This window comes from Boleophthalmus pectinirostris, unplaced genomic scaffold, assembly GCF_026225935.1.
Source record: "Boleophthalmus pectinirostris isolate CB_2022bp ecotype Guang Dong unplaced genomic scaffold, ASM2622593v1 HiC_scaffold_8, whole genome shotgun sequence".
Taxonomy (NCBI): Eukaryota; Metazoa; Chordata; class Actinopteri; order Gobiiformes; family Gobiidae; genus Boleophthalmus; species Boleophthalmus pectinirostris.
In genome coordinates this window covers 24,447,959-24,467,015 of record NW_026571515.1, presented here as the reverse complement: position 1 = coordinate 24,467,015, position 19,057 = coordinate 24,447,959, and the positions used below count along the sequence as shown (strand labels likewise).

Below are 19,057 nucleotides of genomic sequence, written 5' to 3'. Positions count from 1 at the left end.
ATAGAAACACAGCCATAAAACTGCGGGGCTCTTAAGTCAACTAAAATTCATATGTAAAAGGAAATAGAGTAGGTCTTATTACAGCCGCTTCAGTCAGAATGGGGTACTTTTGTGGTTATTGTGGTGCCATCCACGTTTCCACCAAAGCCCACAATAGAAACCCATTGTGCAAAAAGGTCATTAAAATACATGGAGCAAATGGGTTGTACAAATGAGCAGTGTATTATATATAAGATAAGAAAATATCCACGACTTACTATGAAAGGTGCACGGGAAGCGGTTGTCATGCCCAAATCCCCTCTTCATCATCCTATAAGAGAAAAAAAGTAAGAAATATTGTCTCATGTTCTTTTATATATAACTAGAAAGCCATTTTGAATTTGTTAGAAAGAATGCAATCACAGGTTAAAGCATTCACAATTTTACAAATTTTACTAATATATGCCATGTGGATCTGTTAGTCAATAAAGGGGACAAGGCATGGTATGCTACTACTTTACCATGCAGGTCTATGTAATCCAAAATTCACTCACGAATTCATGGGAGAACTGTATTTGCAGCGTCTTAAAATGTGAAAAGGTGACTGTACTGTACAATTCATCCCCAAAACTACAGCTAACTCACTTGATGCTTTCTCCTTTCTGTACCACTGATCAGAGAGCTGAGATGGTGAATTTAATCTGCCCGTGCTGTGGTTGTGTCATCTCCTTTCCTGTGACCCAACACTCCTGGTTTGCATCAAAAGAATCCAGTATGTTTTTCAGTCATAAAACCTATATGTGATATCTATCATAAGGAATGCTTTCGAGTAGAAATTGTACCATTGTTAGAAACCAATAACTTTAAACACAAGGGATTTCCGTGAGATTGAAACAGTGCAGATCGAGTGCTGCTATTAAGAAGGCTAATTCACCCAGACACGTACATTACGATTGTTAGCGTGAGCTGGCAGCTGACTGTAGTCTGTGTAATGCTAAACTCATCTTACACTAAGGCACAGTTGCTAATGTTACAGAAAAAGCTCCAGTCCAGTCCATTCTTTGGCTGGACTGAGTGATTTTGACAGGCTCGGTAAACTCTGTACGCTACACCTTAGAGAGGCTAAGCTATCGATATAATGGCCTTTCACTAAAACATGCTAGATGCTAAATGCTAACTTGTTGCTAAATGGTTGTGACAGGTGTGGTAAACAAAGCCGGACCTATAGCCATTTATTCTGCCAGGTCAAACACACACCAGCCAGTGACGTGTTACTTCACACAATGTATGAAGCAGGCATGTGCTAAGCTTCAGAAAATACCAACAATTAAACATTTGATAACTGTTTGAAATGGATACCACTGATTCTGTCTCTACTTTGTGTTCACCCACACCACAACCTTTAAAACAAAGTTAATAAAACAATAAACAACAAATAATATCTACACAGGGTTCCCATTCTTTTTCAATGATAAAATTTCTAAACTTTTCCATGACTTTTTCAGCACCCTACCTGTGGAGAATTCAGCATACTTTTAGAGCTAAATATGAAATGTTAACCCTTTCCACTCACCTTATGGTTTGGTAAAATACTGTCAATGCATTTATTGCCATTTCTTTTAAACAAAAGGTGCATATGTTCGGAAATAATCATAATAGCCTAATAAGAACTTAACAGAACGCTGTAGTTGTGTGAAAGAGATACTAAAATTCTATGACTTTTCCAAAACTTTCATTGAATTTACAAAATTCCATGACTTTTCCAGGCCTGAAAAATGACAATTTCAATCTCTATGACTTTTCCAGGATTTCCATGACCATGGGAACCCTGTCTACAACAAAAGCACAAAGAAGGAAAAGATACTTGGTTAATTTGAGCCACACGCGGTCTGTCAATCAATAGACATGAGATAGATACTTTGACCTATGCACATCTCCCTGGCTGTGATCTCAAATGAACTTCCTCCAAAGGTCAAAGGTCAGATATGAGGAAAACGTTGCTAAATGACTCGGTGACCTCTGTCAAACAGTACAGAGACTGTTGGTTTTTGCATATGGCTTTCCTAATATGGATAAATATTTAAATGTAACTTTAGGAGTCTACTATTCTCCATGTGTTTCTGATTCCCAAACTTATCTGAAGTCTCTTTTGATCGCAGTAATTTACAGTGAGTATCTTCACTAATCCACCGAGTGATTTCATCAATAAAAGGCAATAACATCCAGTGATATGCTTTACATTGAGGAAATATATTCACTTTATGAGCTGTGACACAGTTGCACTATAGATGTCTCAGTATTTAGTGTGAACTTGCAGGAAGACATGATTAAATCCTTAAAATCAAACGTTATATTGTTAGATTGATTTCACTTGTATTTAACCAAGTCCATTTGGAGTATAATATTCATTTCACACACAAAAACAGATGTTATTTTTGACCTTGCTGCTAAAAGATACCAACTTCTCAAAGTATTGTGTAGTGATAGTTTTTACAGTAAAAATACAATAGAAGAAAAATAAATAACTGAATAATAACAATTTGTATTATTAACTTTACTAGAAGAATTTGTTCAACCTTGGAGGTATTCTGTGATGTAATAAGAAAGTTTCAGTGCCAGTGTATATTAAAACACAAGGGGATTCCCAGTGCATGTTTGGCTTGAATTCTGACAAAGGCCGCTGATTTGTTAATTAAGTCTTAGAAATACTGTATGTATCTGCAACACTTTTTGGAACATTCTCAGGTGGAAATCCCCAGGTATCTGTTTTTGTTAAATGCCCCCTCACATATATATAGAACAGGTTAATGGTTAAAACACACAGAGATTGCAATAGACAAACATTTCTCATCTTTATAGACTTGGAATCTCCCTCAGTCAAGCTCCCTGACAACAATAGCACAGTGATGAGTTTATGTTACATTTATATATGGAAAAGCCTTCATCTGCTAATGGAAAGATAGTAAAATCATCTTTGACATGCTTCCTAGACCCCCCTTTAGTGGTTTCATCCAAGTATCAACATGGGATCACATGTCTCTATCTCTAAACCATCTGTACACACCTGTGATACACTTCATGCAACTGATAACAACAATTGTATTTTCATCTTCATACTTGCAGATTAAGTCAATGCTCGGGGCAGTCTGGATGCTATACTCAGACAGTGAAGACGGTGAACGATACATAAACTAATCTCACACAACAACGCCATCTATCAAAAACACTCATTTGGCAGTTCGTAGCTTCAGGGGCCTTATCTAAATGATGTGAATAACCCGCATTTGGCAGGAAGTCATAGGGCTGAGGGAGAAGAGACAGAGAAAGGGGATTTTGAGAGCTGTTAAGTGCAACCACAACTGACTGATGGAGGGGATGGATGTGAGATTGCAAAGGCAGCGATGTGGCAAACTATGTAAACAAGATCATGCCTCAAAGTGCTAGATCCTCGTGCTATGGTATGCAGCCTCAGATGGAGCACTCCATCTGGGGCGTTATTGAAATAGGTTTAGACTTATGTTAGATTAATAACCAGCAACTTGGACATGGGTACAATAACTTAGACTTGGACCTGATAATTTACAACTCATTTAGTTTTATATATATATATATATATATATATATATATATATATATATATATTTTTTTTTTTTTTTCAAAAAATTCCAGGTTACAGGTTAGGTCTGTGGAGATGTGAGCTCACTCACTAAAACAAACAAACAAACAATCGTGGCCTATGTATCAAGGTATGTATTGTATCATGGCCTATGTATCGAGGTATGTATCGGCAACTTCTTGATAATACTCAGCCCTAGTCCTGACCTGGTCCATGTGGGGTCGGTGGTTGGCATGTGGAGGTCCTCTGGGCAGACTCCGGTGGTGCATGTTCGCTGAGTGCAGATGGTGGGAGTGGTGGAGGTGGTGTTGAGGATGCAGAGGCTCCTCTTCATAGTTGTCTGAGATCAGCTTCATTCTATTCTGTGTCTGAAAAAGTTAACAAAATGTGAATGCAGGGAAAAATGGCAAATATCTGTACATCACAATGCAATAAGTATATGTTATTGAATCGCTAATTATAACATTACAAACATTACCAAAATCATAATTATATGTATTTCACAGAACAGTTGCATATTTCTAATTCAACAATAGAATGATTCATACATTTTTTCATGTGGAAAAAATAGCATTGCCGTAAATTTAAGTGGTTCACATATGTGGTTATGAGTATAAGTAAATAAGAAGAACACTTTGCATTAATTATTTTCAGCATGTTCAAAAGAATCATCTCAAAAAGCTATTCATAGTTCTCACACAGGGTTTTTGTTTAGTCTAAATGTTTATGGCATCTTAGAGTGATTATGCATTTAGGTTTTTGGATGAGGGCAGGGAGTGTGGAAAGACACAAGCAATGATAAAACTGTGAGCCGCTAACAACCTCTGACAGCTCATAAACTGACTCAGTCACGTCTGACAGATGAGAAAATCATAAGTCTGTCAAAAGGGATCCATAATGCCCATCATCCTCTAATTGGATTAAAACGCCTCAACTGAACAGTGAAGGTTTCATGTTGTGTAAGACCACAGGCGTTTTGGCTCAGGGCTACAGTAGCATTCATTTTAGATGTTGCTGATGACTTCTAAAGATGCATTTCTGTAAGGCTATAAAAGGCTAACTATGGCATTTGTTTGTGTGTGTTCCTACTTTTCTGGGAGTGACCTGTCAAACTGCCAGCTTCGATGCTTTTTAGTTAGATAAAAGCTGCTGTTGACGAACATTACCAATCATCCATAATCCAAGGAGGCCAGCTGTCAGAGAGGCTGACGGAGTGGGTGCAGAAACACTGACAGTTTCAGCTTTATTCTCCTAAGTACTGACCCCAAGCCCAGAGAATGTGAGGGAGCTGGATATGGAGTAAAGAGTGATAATGACAGTAGCAGGACTGATAGTTTTAGGGATTAGTAGTAGTAGTAGTAGTCGTCTTGACAGCAATGGTAGACGTGACATTATCATCATGTGATGGTAAATTAGCAGTTGCTTACAGGGGACATATTATAACTTTAGACTCAAATTTACTATGTATCATGTGTATGTAGAGTTCAAAAACACCATGAAGTCAATGTAAATAAATATCTGCTGTGTGTTAAAGTGAAATGCTGTGAAGAAGCGGAGTCTATCTGCTAGTATATGTTCTACAGTTTCAAACCTGTTTCTATGATTAAGCCATTTTAGATCAATATTGCACTTTACAATTAACACAATGCAAAATAATGATCTATGTATGTTATAATTTACTACTAAGAAAACAGAAACCAGGAAACAGCATATGCTTTATTTAATCTAACTGAAGTAGTAGCATTAAGTACTATTCCATCTACATGAATCAACTTTATATATATATTCAAATTTCAGGCAATCAAGTGATCATTTTGTTGTGTATAAATGTGTACATGGAAGTATGTTTTGTCTGTGTCTGAAGAGCACTATTAACAGAACGACATGTGATGAAAAGCAGGAGATGTTTCAGTAGTCATCAGCCTGAGGGCATTGCAGCTGAGATAAGAAACTCCGGCCTATAATGAGTTAGGAAACGAGCCAGGCGGGATCACAGGAAAGGATGTGGCTAGCACTAAAGACGTGAGCCATTAGTTTTAATTGAAGAAGAACTACAGATAAGGTGAGAAGCGCGACGCCGCGGCCAAAGAGGAGCGCACATATAGATTAAGATTAGAAACTGGAGTAGCGGAGGGACTAGACAGACTAGACTGTAGCCATAATGGACAGGTTGAGGTGTATTGCCCTATTTGACCTCAGATGTCGACACTAGCAGGTGTGACTGGGTGGGGCTTGTTTCAGTTTAACACTCGCAGTCAGACACCTGTTATTGAAGCCTGGACAATTACTATTATATTCACTACTAGACAAGCAGAGGGAGCCTATTCTATTGTTATGCAGGAAATGTCATGTACCAGTGGAAAGGTACTGAGTAATAATAATACCTACCTCTTACCCACAGAGATATATTTTAACTAATCTGTACTGGCTTTTTGCCTTTGGGCTTCAACAGAGTAACCAATTTAAATATATTAACGAGCAGTGTTGTACCTAAAGATTATTTTTCTTTTCATATTTTGGGCGAACATGAACTGAAAGCTCTGCCTGATGAACGAACTGTAAACACGTTGATTCTGGTGTCTGTGAATGGTGCACTATCTATTTAACTTTGTTAAATAGCGTACCGGATTTCTTTAGCGTTCCAGGCAAAAACCTGGCTAAATACACTGTAAAGAGCCCTTAATATTTAGCAGAAAAACGTTCAATCTGGCAACAACACTAGCCACCAGTATTGTATCGCAGCATGGATCATCGAAACAAGACAAAACAAAAAAGTGAACCCCCCCCCCAAAAAAAAACACATAGTTTCTTTGTTAAAAACTCTTTTAACTTAATAATTGCTGTCCGTGGTTCTATATGGGCTTTGGCAATGATATTAAAAAACAATCGCTTGCAACAACGTATTGAAAAAAAGGTGATGAACTGGTTCATTTTTGGAACGATGAACAAACTAATAACTATAAACAATTATGAACTATAAATTAACTAGTTCATTTTGAAATTTGTGAATTGAACTTTGAAAATTTACTTTCCCAACACAGTTAACGGGGCCCATATTACGCTATTTTCTGATCTATACTATAATGTTGTTTCCTTACACAAGCATACCTGAAATTGTATATGGTTTCATTCACACCACTGTGTTTTTAAACTCTGCGCATAAATTACACATACACTAGATTAGTGTATGTACCTTTTTATAGTTCTAGTCCGACTAAAGTGAAATACCCGGCATAGTTTGTTCATTGACCTTGGGCGATAATGAGAACCAGTGCAACAGGAACTGGCAGTGCAACAGTTTGTGTATTTTAATATGTTACAGAGATAGTAGACAGGAAATCAACCTTGTTTTAGCGTTCTTAACACCTTTTTAGGTAAATATGATTTTAATATTTATTTTTATGAGATGGGATTTAGTTTAACATCCCCTTAACAAGTTTTTATTAACGGATTTAGCTTCATGAACGATCAGAGCTGGTGTCTCTTCTCTCTTTTCGCTTCGTTTTTTGGAGGAATGATTATTTTGTAAGAACATATGCAGCCAGTAAACAGGGCAATAAAAACCAGCAATGGTATGAATGTGTTTTAACCAGTCTTAATTACAGGCTGTGCAGAGTAAACACAGTGGACAGGCGGCCTGCTTGTAGACACAGGTGGAAGTGGACAGAGCAGGAGACCAAAGAAGATGAGTTCTTCAGTGACGTTTATGGCCATAACAGATTTGTCCTGTATTTTACGATGGTGCATTGTGTGCGTCTGTGTGTATCAAAGTGCAGCTGCTGATATAAACATAGCCAGGATGCTCCCACGGCAGAGCTAGCAGCTGCCTCAAAAGTTTACCGTCCGAACCTGCGCTAAATCACAAGCCTGTCCTGATTACGGTGACACTCTGTTAACACATAAGGACAAAGATGGCTGGAGAGAGAACCCTTAAACAAATAGCACAAAACATCTTGATTACAGTGCCGCTATAAATGGCTGTATTTGTGTAAGTGATTCAGGATCTTTCCAGAAATAAGCAGAAAATACTAGTCAATAATGATCATGTCTAGACAGTGTTTGGAATTGCAGTGTCATCTTGAAATTCATTAGTGACCACCCAAGTGAATGCAAGGAGGCAATCAGACAGTATACCATGCTAGAATCAACATTTTGTTAAATAAAAAAGAATATAATCCAAATACTTAAAGGATCTGTACCTGATTTTTTTTTCATGATTGAGTCTTGCCCAGCTCTCAAAATAAGTCACTGTACTGTCTAAGTCACTGTGTACTGTCTTCATCATAAAACCTTTGCTTGTCAGAGAATCTGGAAATGTACAGTTAGCATGCTAGTTGTTGTTAGCATTAGTCTGATGGCAAACTCCTTTCTGGTGCTTATAAACTCAGTGACTAATTAGGACACTTGGAATGAATAAGGTAAGTGAGAAATAACTTTGGACCACGTCAAACTGTTTTAAATGAACTAGTTCTGTTTTTCCACATTTTTAAGACAGTAACCTTTAATACAGAAAAATACTATCAAATACTGATTGAATAATTACGTAAATTGCAGCAAGCTTGGATGCAGATGAGTTGCTGTTATTGAACTATTTTGAGCTGGTAAACTTTATAAAATATATGAACCCTATTTGAATATTATAACAGCAAGGAAGCTTAAATATGCAAAGACCTACATTTAGTTACTGCACCTTGAGTAAAACTGAGTACAGGATTAGGGTTAAAACTATAGCTGAAAAGTGTGTGAGAGAGTGTGTGAGAGAGAGTTTGAGTCACTGAGGAGTAAAAGAAGCTGAAAAAGGGCAAATTCCGAATGATTTTTTTCTCAGCTTCAAAGCACCATCAAAGTTCAGTCATTCATCACCGGGATGGGACCACTCTGAGAACTCCCCCAAAAAACGTATTATACTTAGGCTCTTGGGATGTCTAAGCACTCTGCATTCAATGTGTGTGTGGCAAAGTATTTTATGTGTTTGTCCATGGAGAGGAAGGTGAAGAGTTGTCTAAAAAGTAGAGCATCCAGAAGCGGGATACAGAGAGGTCAGACGGGCCACTGCTATCTGTAAATCTATCAGTTGTCTGCAGATCAGATTTCTCCTCTGAGAATTTCACTCCCATAATTTTTTGGCATTTCCTGGTCAAACTTCCTGGTCCCATTGGCTTCTGAAGGCCTTAAAAGATCCAAACCTGGTATGTGTGTCAATGGGTCAGTAGACTGGGATATAACCCCCAGAGAGATTGCATTGAGGTCTTAGTGGTACTTTTAAGTCTATAAGTTTCATAGATTACAAACTCTCACATAAAAAGCTTGTGATGGTAGGTGGCCCTATTGTAACTGACACATCATGGTACAGTGTAATATTATTTTAGTGCATGCGTGCTCTAATACTTTTTAAGAAGCGCTGGTATGAGAAAATTAGTAACATTTGTGCAGCGAGCTCTCTCCACATGCCAACCTCTCCACTCAAGTCTACTTTTCTTCTCTAATCTCTCGATGTTCCAGGCCCGTAGGCTGGTTGGCCCTTTTGCAAATTGGAACTCATCACATCATCAGGTGGACTGTAACTGTTGCTTCACCCAAACGGGAAAAAATGACGCACAGGCTGGCGATAAACAGATAATAGGTTTTCCTTGAAATTCCACGAATGGAATGGCACCCCCTCGGGACCTGTTTACAGTTTACGAGACGGGAACAAACATAGCTTCGCACTCCCAACCACACACCCAGTCGATGCATCTGCTTGACTTTTAAAATACGTTTCCCAGAAGCCCCCTGTGTGACTCAGGAGACTATATATGTGGACGTCCCGCTGCTGGCTCATTATCGTTAGTGTTCAGGTTAGCTCAGTCACTGATGTGGTCCTAGCTAAAGCCTAATCACCCACATACCTTCATTTGCCTGTAGTCATAGTAGAAGCAATGCATCATGGGTATCTGGGTGCAATTGTATGCATATTTGGAATCTGACCAGGAGAAGGTAGACAGGAAAGTACGCATCTGACTCAGCGATGATACCAGCCCCGGTTACAGGTCTACTGCGTAATGTTTTTAGCCAATAGCTTAACATCTGTTTTTATGAGTTAACATTTAGCATCGCAGCTTCCTATCGACTGGTTTACTTTGTGATGACTGATTGCAGTAAATGCGGTTTGAGGCGGAGAGGTCTATTTTGTTTATTAGCACGAATTATTAACCTCTCTCTGTTTCTGGTTTGTAAGTTCAAAAGTCTGCCCAAGAGGCTGCTCTAATGCACACAAGACTTCCCTTTTGTTCTGCAGCAGGTTTGAATTTGTTGTGCTTGCTACGATGTATAATACCACTAAATGTTAACCACAAGGCCAGGATACACTGTGCCTAGCTCAAGGGCAGAATTGCTGGACTCTTATTGATCATATTGTTGACAATTATAAAATAAAAGCATCATGGGACTCTACCTGCTGTTTTAACTGGTGCATGAGTCTGTCTTTCTCCCTCTTCAAAGCCATCACTTCTTCCTGGGCCTTTTTTCGATTTGAGGCGGATATCTCCAGAAGAGCAATGTTGGCGTCCTTTTCACTGATGGCCGCCAATAGAGCCTGTTGCCTAAAAGAAAGAAAAGGAACACATCGTATTTATGTTACAGGCTTTATTATTTTGGACAGACATGAATGTAAAAGGGAGTGAAGAGTGGGGAGAGACATTCAGGAAACTGAGCCGGTAATTGATAAGGATTTGAGTTATTTTCTTAAATATGCCAATAAGTGGTAACTAAAGCCATATGATGATTCTGAGAGTTGGTTAAATCCAGCTGTCACTCACTCAGAGCATGACAGAGGCTGATCAGTAAGAGCCCTTTGTGAACCCAAAACTAGACTCCAAATCTGGTTAAAAGTCCCCATATCATCCAACCCTAATTAGACTGCATTGCACAGATTGCAATTTATTCAACTTTTTGTGATTTTTCAAAGTGTAATAATGTGTGTAAAATCTCTCAGTCATACAGGTAGAATCCATGGCAAAAGGAGAAATTCAACTGGTCAAGTGAACAAATGTTTTTGTTTTTTGTTCAAATACATTTCGCAACTCATCCAAGCTGCTTCTTCAGTTCTAGTCAGAATGTTGGTGAACACTTCCTTATATCTGCCTGATTGGAGGAGATAACTACAATGAGACTACTCTGAAACTAACACACCTACTTGTTGTTTATGTTAGTTAGCTCGGCCTATTGATGTTGCACTGAGTGTGGGGTTATTAGCATAATCATTCAGGGCCATAATGCTGCTTTCAAACCTCTGGGCCTGACCTGGCTACCCCTATTGTTGTCTTAGCTTGTTTTGATTTGGGTTTGCGGATGGACTTGTAAATAGGAGACCTCATCTGTCTCCTAATATAACCCCACACACCAGTGCAAGTTCAATAGGCCAAGCTAACAAACAGAAACTGTGATAAGTCCTCAAATCTTACAGATATTGGAATATAGGCTGGTGTTAGCTAGAGATGCAAGTTTCTGATATGATGATCTGCCAATTCCCGATATCTCCTGATACCAGTGTGGGGACTAATAACAGACTTTATTTTCCTAAAAACAAGAAATATTGTACGACAAAATGTGTATGTAGCTTTTATATACGTCTGAAGTAACTACATAACAACTTTGTATATTAAAAGTTCAAACATTATGAGACTTTCTAGACCAGGTATGACCAGTAATCTTTTTACATCAATTCATAGTCCCAGTCAAAATATCTGTAGAACCGATATTTTGGAGCTGATCCATGGATTTCATGGTATTGAAATTGGGATGGATTTCTGATATTCGATAACAGTGTTGGTATTGGTGCATCACTAGTCTCAGCCACTAATGGGCATAAACAGAAAACAAGAATGAATACGAATGACTATTTACAGACATACAAGGCAAACAGGTGGACCGTGCAGTGACGCAGATAAACAGCTGTGTACCGCTACAGACATAAACTGATGTCAATGAAAAGGCTTCTCTCTCAGACTGGCTTTCCACACAGACGAGGAAGACATCTTTGAAGTGGTCCTCTAAGTGCAGTATTAGCGTCACCTCAGTATGAGTCATGTGGAGGTAATCATGTAATGGAGTGGGCTGACATTTTATGACATCGTCTGTTACTGAGTCGAGTCACTGTGGTCACGGTGTGGTTAGAGGGCACTGATAAGAGCTACCACTGTGTACAGGTGTCCAGGAAGTGGTACAAGAGGTTAGTCAAAAAGGTTCAAATGACACACCACGTGATTGGAATGGTAATGTAAGGGCAAGTGATGCTATGCCAAAACCCAGATCTGGAATTTAATCATGCCTTGACCATAAAAGGCGCTGCCACTGTCTTAGTGCTGTCACAATACTAACATTTCAAACTTGATTTTGATAGTATGTAAAAGTGACAGATTTTTATACCACAGTGATAATAAAAACACACTCTTTTGTATACAATAGAATTTATTTTCTGAATATTAGAATGTAATACTATACTAACTCTGATGTAGACTATTCAAACTATTCAGGAAAGACTCAAGTTTGTCCATAGTTCCAATACTAGTATCCAGTATTTACATGATATGATTATGACTATTATTATTATTATTAGTAGTAGTAGTAGTAGTAGTAGTAGTAGTAGTAGTAGTAGTAGTAGTAGTAGTAGTAGTATTATCTGTGATTATTCAAAATTCTATTATTTTGTTGAAAGTATGGGCAAACATGTGAGGCAAAAAGTAAGATGTAGACCACATTTAGTCTGATTTAATATAATATTGTCAAGACCAACAATCTCAAAATTGTCCTTAATTATTCTCAGTAGTGTATTTTGCATTCAGCATGTATTTGTCTTACACAGTCAAGCATGACAGGACTGTTATCAATGAATGAAAACCTCGCAATGGTCAAATCACAATCAAAACACTTCAATCTTTTCCAATACTAAATTTCTTCAAGTGACCATTTATGGCTGTCAAATTAGCATTCCAAGTTAGACAAACAATATTCATCTCACAGCATTCAAATTATGTGTGCATTAAACTGGAGGGCAACAGTGCAGCTACAGTATTTCAAAGTTTGTGTGAGGTGAAGGAAAGAGGAAAGGACAGCAGTGGGAGGGTCACTTTGCAAATACACTCTATTAAAAAATGACCTGCAATAGACCGTGTTTTTATTCCATGATTTAAGTCCCTGCAGAAATAACCCAATTGAAAAAATAAACAAGCTGAACTTCGAAGTACGTCTTACTGGCCTGGGACTTCACATTCCGTGTTTTTAGTACAATTATCTCCACGCAGCATCTGGCCTCTGGATTCTCCCATTGAAGCATTAATAGGGCTCTGTGTGTTTGTGGGAGCATGCGTTGGGCCGTGCGTACATGTGTGCTTGACAGAGATTGTAGCAGCTAATCATACCATTAATCACAGAGCTGGACTGGCCTGACACATTTCGTCTCCCCACACCTCTGCTGTTATTTCTTTTAACGCTGACTGTAAGGGACACACACAGACCCACTGCCCTGGACCTGCGCAAATGCTTTACAGTGAAGATTTTTTGCATGGCTGGAAAATGGGTTATGGAAAAATGGTTTGACAGAATGAATATGAAATAAGATGTAGATGTGTATTTGTGTTTGAAGAAAAAGTGTACATTAGCTTAAAAAAGTTGACGGTTTGAAAAATAAGAAGCAAATTGTGTCTCTTGTCTAGACTTTTTTGGAATACTTTGGTAATGTACAAAGTAATGTATAAACTAATTACACTTCACAAACAAATTCAAAGATTGACAGCCATGAGTGCGTATGTTAACCTGTATTTCATTGCAAGATATTTGGAAATGTGCAAAATGTAAGTTATTTTAGTCTTCTTAAAAAAAATAAATAAAAAAATTATATATATATATATATATATATATATATATATATATATATATATATATATATATATATATATATATATATATATATATATATATATATATACACAACAACAATTACCATTACCAATTTAGGAAAATCTACTAATACTATACTATTAGTAGCTTAAGCCTCATTTTTCCTCATAACCAATCCACAACCACTACAGCAAGTAATCTGCCCACAAAGTTAGTGATATTATTTCTGCAGTACTACAACCATTGCTGCTACAAATACTACCACTACTATAATGTGCTACTATTACTACTATTTCTCCTAATATTGTAACCACAAAGCAGACCTGAGCCCCAGAATAAGCAAGTAGTTTTGCCAGCAATATCAATTTGTGAAAGTGAAATGATTCTGGAAGTCATTAACATTTATCTCTGATTTATCTGTCGACCTAAACTGTTTTTTTCCTAACGAAAGCACAGACCCAGAGTAGCCACATGCCTCATTGCAAATCACTTCCAGGCTCAAAATTAACACTGCAGAGCTGTACTGTCGATGGCCTATTCCCTGTGGGCGCTTTCTAAGTGGTATGGGGAGATTGTGCTGCTGACTGATGTCTTCCTAAAACAATAAAACAGGCATTAATATGATTAGCGTCCCTGTAATGTTTGTCTCCCACATCCTCAATCAGGGAATGCACCATGGACATTACTGCTCACTGATTACTTTTACTCGCTGTCTTTGAACTTAGCACACATCGGCGTATTTCATCTAGTCTAGTTTGACCGAATATCTGTCCTTAAATGTAATTTAAGATTCAGGATAGAGCTACGGAGGTGGGGGACACAGATATTAATAAGATAAATGATTGGACAGTATCTATTACCTCATTTCTATAACTTGTTTGTCGAGCAGCATGATTTTGGGAAAATTCAAATAGTGATTTTTCTGACAAATATTCCAATTAGATGTGCAATATATGTTTAAAAAGTAGGGTTACGTTCAGAATACACATTGTAAACAACTCCAGGAGTGTTAACATTTCAGAGAAGACTGGAATATGAACTGATACACAAAAAGTCTGAAGAGGTCTTTCTCTATAAAATAGCAGGATATTTAAGTCTTTGCAAAAACCATTCTATTTAAATAATTACTGCCTTTGTGATTTGATAATTGCACCTAAAACTCAAATTTGATTGCGATATATTGTGCAGCCCTACTTGTTTGGGCTGCACCACTCCAAGCTAACACGGACTTGGAGCATATTGAAAAAAAGAAAAGAATATATTTATTTCCTGTCTGATTGAAAGAGGCAGAGGTTCCATTACTTTTAAGATGAAGTTTGAGTCTTGACACTATTCACTAAACAGGCATCTGATGGTCCAATAAATTGACAAGTAAATCCCAAAGCGCAATATCCATATCAAAAGACTCAGTAGACTTGTGTTGCCTGATATGTGTGAAGTGTATTATAAAAGCAAGATGAAGTGACGGTCCATGCGTGTCCAAAGCCCGCAGCCTTAGCCCAGAGATGCATGGACACAACTGACAACTTATTTATAAGGGGTGAAATTCTCTGCTCCACTGCAACATGTGATTCCAATTGAGACTTCATGGTCCCTGGGACATATTGAGACATTGAGATCTAGAGAGGTGGGAGATGGATGGCTAAAGTACATGACCATGCGATGAGAGGTGAGAGGGAAATGCACACGAGGGGGTCGGGGTCACAGGGGAGGAGGGGGGGAGACAGAATGGACAGACAAGAGCAGAGTAAAGACATGAGAAAGACAAAAATGCATGAGAACTGATTTGAGAAATAGACACTTCAGTTAAAGGTGCACACTATGTAACTTTTCTGGTGGGGAGGTCTATCACCCGCTTGAAGGGTCCATCACCCGCTTGGAAGGTCCATCACCCGCTTGGAGATGTTATTGCTTTTCTTGGAATGCTGCAGAGTATGGCATTAAATGTATCTATTTTGCATTTTCAGTTACATGCATTTTAATGCCTTCAAAATATGCATTCTTACACTGCGTGAGTTTGCCTCTCCACACACCTGACTTGTACCTTGGCCTCCCTCCATGAGTTTAATGCCATACTGTGGAGCACTGCAAGCACAGCAATGACATCTCAACAAATTTTATTTTAATTTGGACAATTTAAGTGGAAAAAACAAGACTGAAGAAACGTATAATAATATAAATAGTGTATTTTTCGGACTATAAGGCGCACTTAAAAACCTTAAATTTTCTCAAAAATCGACAGTGCGCCTTATAATCCAGGTCACCTTATGTATTAATTCTGGTTGTGCTTACTGACCTTGAACTGATTTTATGTGGTACACGGCACTCAAAAATCTGTGTTTTATTACGACTTTGGTAAGCTACAAAGTCACACTGCTAGGCTGGATTTTCTGAGCTTTACGGCCACCGTAGTCAGGAGCATCTTGCAGGAAGGTCGAGCAAGCAGTTTTTTTCAGCACTTATAGTTTATGCAAATGAGCTATGTGATTTTAAGTTTAATTTCTGTAAAATGTAAAAAAAAATTTGCACACAGCTGCATTAAACACATTATTACTCACTGTATATTTGAGCCCTCCTCGTAGGAAATAAAAAGCCAAACTTAAATTATCCACCCACATTCACATTTGTAATACACATTCACCAAGACAGAGAGGCAACGTCGGGCGAATTATGCTACTATCTGCCAATGGATCGTGGATGCCTGGGCTAAGGGATCAGTCTCAAGTGTCCGTCCGTTTGTTTCACTTAATGTGCCTTATAATCTGGTGTGCCTTATGTATGGAAGACGAGAGAATTCAACATTATAAATATTGCGCCATATAATCCGGTGCACCTTATAGTCTGAGTATTTTGAAAGTAAATGTAATGTGTGGCCTCCAATAATTCAATTCTATATTCTGTCTGTTCACTCTTAGGAGTAATATTTTTTTGAAATTGTTGTTGTGATTTCTTCCCCAATCATTCCCAATTCTACTGAGTATTTTGAAAACAATTCCTGGCAAACCTTTCCATGAACTCAAAGACACATTGAGCACAGCACTCTGTGGCGTTAATGTCATTTACCATCTAAATTGGAATAAAGACACTGAAGTTCTTTAGGAGGAAGAAAGGGACAAAGTGAAAAAAATGGCATGGCAAAAGATGAAGGAAATGGACAGTAAGAAAATATGTGTTTGACAAGCCACTGCCACCTGTGCAACCAAGGGGATGCAGAGGAGAAAGGGGAGCAAAGGTAGAGATTTAAGGGTCCCAGCCTTCCCTAAATCAGCTCAACGCACTCCGTGTTGTTATTCCAAGGCGTCATGGTTGAGGAATATGTGTTTATAATTTGTGTTATGACTTACTTGAAATTATGAGTGCGGAGAGTCAGTCGGACAGAAACAGATGCGTCCGTGTCGTGCCCGGGGGAGCCATCCATACAGCCTTCCCCCGAGCACTGTACATATGAGCACATCGGCCTTTCATGTCTCACTGTGCATTTGTGACGCATTTTCTTTAGCTACAACAACTAATAGTGGCCCCAAGAACATCCATTACTACTGGGGTGCTGTAGTTTGCAGTCATGCCTTTCCACATTAAGCGCGGAGCTGGGTCGAAACATTCCAGTGACGTTTTATGGCGGCGCGTTGATTGTACGTGAGCGAAGGTGCGGCAGTGAGCCAGGGGCCAGCGAGAGGCTTGTGGTGAGAGCAAGCAGAGGACATGAGAATGGGGCATGGTTGACTGACATTATTATTTATGGCTCTGGAACACTGGGTTATTTACAACGGAGGAGGTGGGGAAAATGTCTATTTCCAACATAAAACACATGCTCTGGCTTCATTTAGTAAGCTTACTTTAAATCCAGTTGATGGTAAATCTGTGTTTCAACTCCAAACATATTTTTAGGGGAGGCCTGCTCTGGCTACCTTACGAGGGGTGAGCGGGACGAATTTAAAAACTATTAAGGAACCACATGTCGTATGCACCCAAAGCCAACTTCCTTTTGTATTGCCACGTTTTGTACAGTAACTAACCCTGATATGCAATATTAAAAATCCAATACAAAACAATATGCAATGCACTGTCAATGCTATTTTTAAGACCTGTGCTAATAATAAAGATTTATAGTGCTTTTTTCCCCCTGTTTTTTTTTTTTTTTTTTTATAATGAAAACACCATAAACATAGAGACAAACTTGCACAGGGAAGTTATGAATGCAATCACTAAAAATGATAAAAGGTCTTAGTGATCTTAAATAATTGCATATTTACTAATAATTAGTACTACAGTATAGGTCGGTTGGGTCAAAAAAAAAGCATTAAAAATAGGTACAAATATCACACACGTATGGGGGGGTACTGTTGTGAACATATATGTAAATTAATATAAAAGATAGATGTGTATGTATGTATGTGTATGTACTTGTGTATATATAACTAAATGGACATTGAATATCTCTGAAATGAATAAATATATATTAACAAAAAATAGGTGCAAATCACTATAATAACTACATCTTAATTAAACTTAATAAAGCATGGTTTATTAAGAATAAATCAGGCTGAGAAGCCACTTACTTAAATGGTTAGGCTTAGGATATGAGGATATTAATTAATTGGGATGCACCAATATGATACTGGTAATGGGTTTTGGTGCTGACCATGAACATTTTGGTGGAATGGATATCGACTTCCAAAGTATTAGTTCAGTTGATATCCCATTTTAGTCTACAAAATGGAGGAATAATATTATTTACTGGCCTATGTTGGCCAAAAATGTCTCTTATTAAACATATTAAACTTGTATTTTGACAAAGCTCTTCTGTTGTTACAAAACACATCTGGATCTTTTTTTTTTTTTTTACCTCATGCTCTTTGTGTTTAAAGGAAATCAATTTTATTTTCAGTCTCTGTACTAGTATCGGTTGATATGAGGTATCAACAAGCACTTAAAGTATTGACATCGGTATCAGAACAGAAAAACCTGAGTTGGTGCATTCTTATAATTAATTAGTCTCCAGGCTTGAATCACTCTTAATAAACTATGTATTCATTACGAAATTAGTCTTTCTTTAAAGCTTGAATAAGTGTAGTTATCAAGTGTTACCAAAAATAGTCGTGTTTCTCCAGCTAAAACCATTAAGCACTGTGAATCATAAACGACACGCTAATCCAATACAGCGCTAACCTTTACACTATCTTTGAGCTGTGCTTCCCAGGAAAAATACTATGGCGGCAGATGGCTCTCCCAGCACTAGCCCTGGTTGTGTGTGTTTTCACTTCACTAATAAAATATACAACCCACTTACACTGCTGCGGCCCACTCCCACATTCAAGGTACGTCCTCTGACCGCTCAAGGTATGGGAGAGGGGCTCTAATTGAAAGAGTATGTATCCGTTTTACAGCAACAAGACGGGAAAATACGAGGGGACAAAAATCAACAAATCTGCCAAAACTAGCCAAATGTTTAGAGTGGAAGCAGGGATGAGGAGCGATGGCCGACTGCTCCCTGGGATGAGCTGGAGCAGAAGGACACAGCAGCATTCCACAGTGTGAGGGAGAAAGAGGACAGAGGGGAGAGAGGCCAGGTGACTTTGGAAATAT

The 19,057-nt window shown here is 38.2% G+C and overlaps 1 protein-coding gene across 1 annotated transcript in view; it reads right to left on the bottom strand.

The window, feature by feature from the left end:
* Nucleotides 1-19,057, bottom strand: part of LOC110164932 (ERC protein 2) — a 149,591-nt gene that overhangs the window by 40,423 nt on the left and 90,111 nt on the right. The window contains exons 15-17 of the mRNA XM_055166416.1: nucleotides 10,029-10,176; nucleotides 3,802-3,963; nucleotides 258-310 (exon numbers count right to left, since the gene is read on the bottom strand). Coding sequence (XP_055022391.1) covers nucleotides 284-310; nucleotides 3,802-3,963; nucleotides 10,029-10,176 — 337 coding nt within the window. The 3' untranslated portion in view covers nucleotides 258-283. The remainder of the gene's footprint in view (nucleotides 1-257; nucleotides 311-3,801; nucleotides 3,964-10,028; nucleotides 10,177-19,057) is intronic.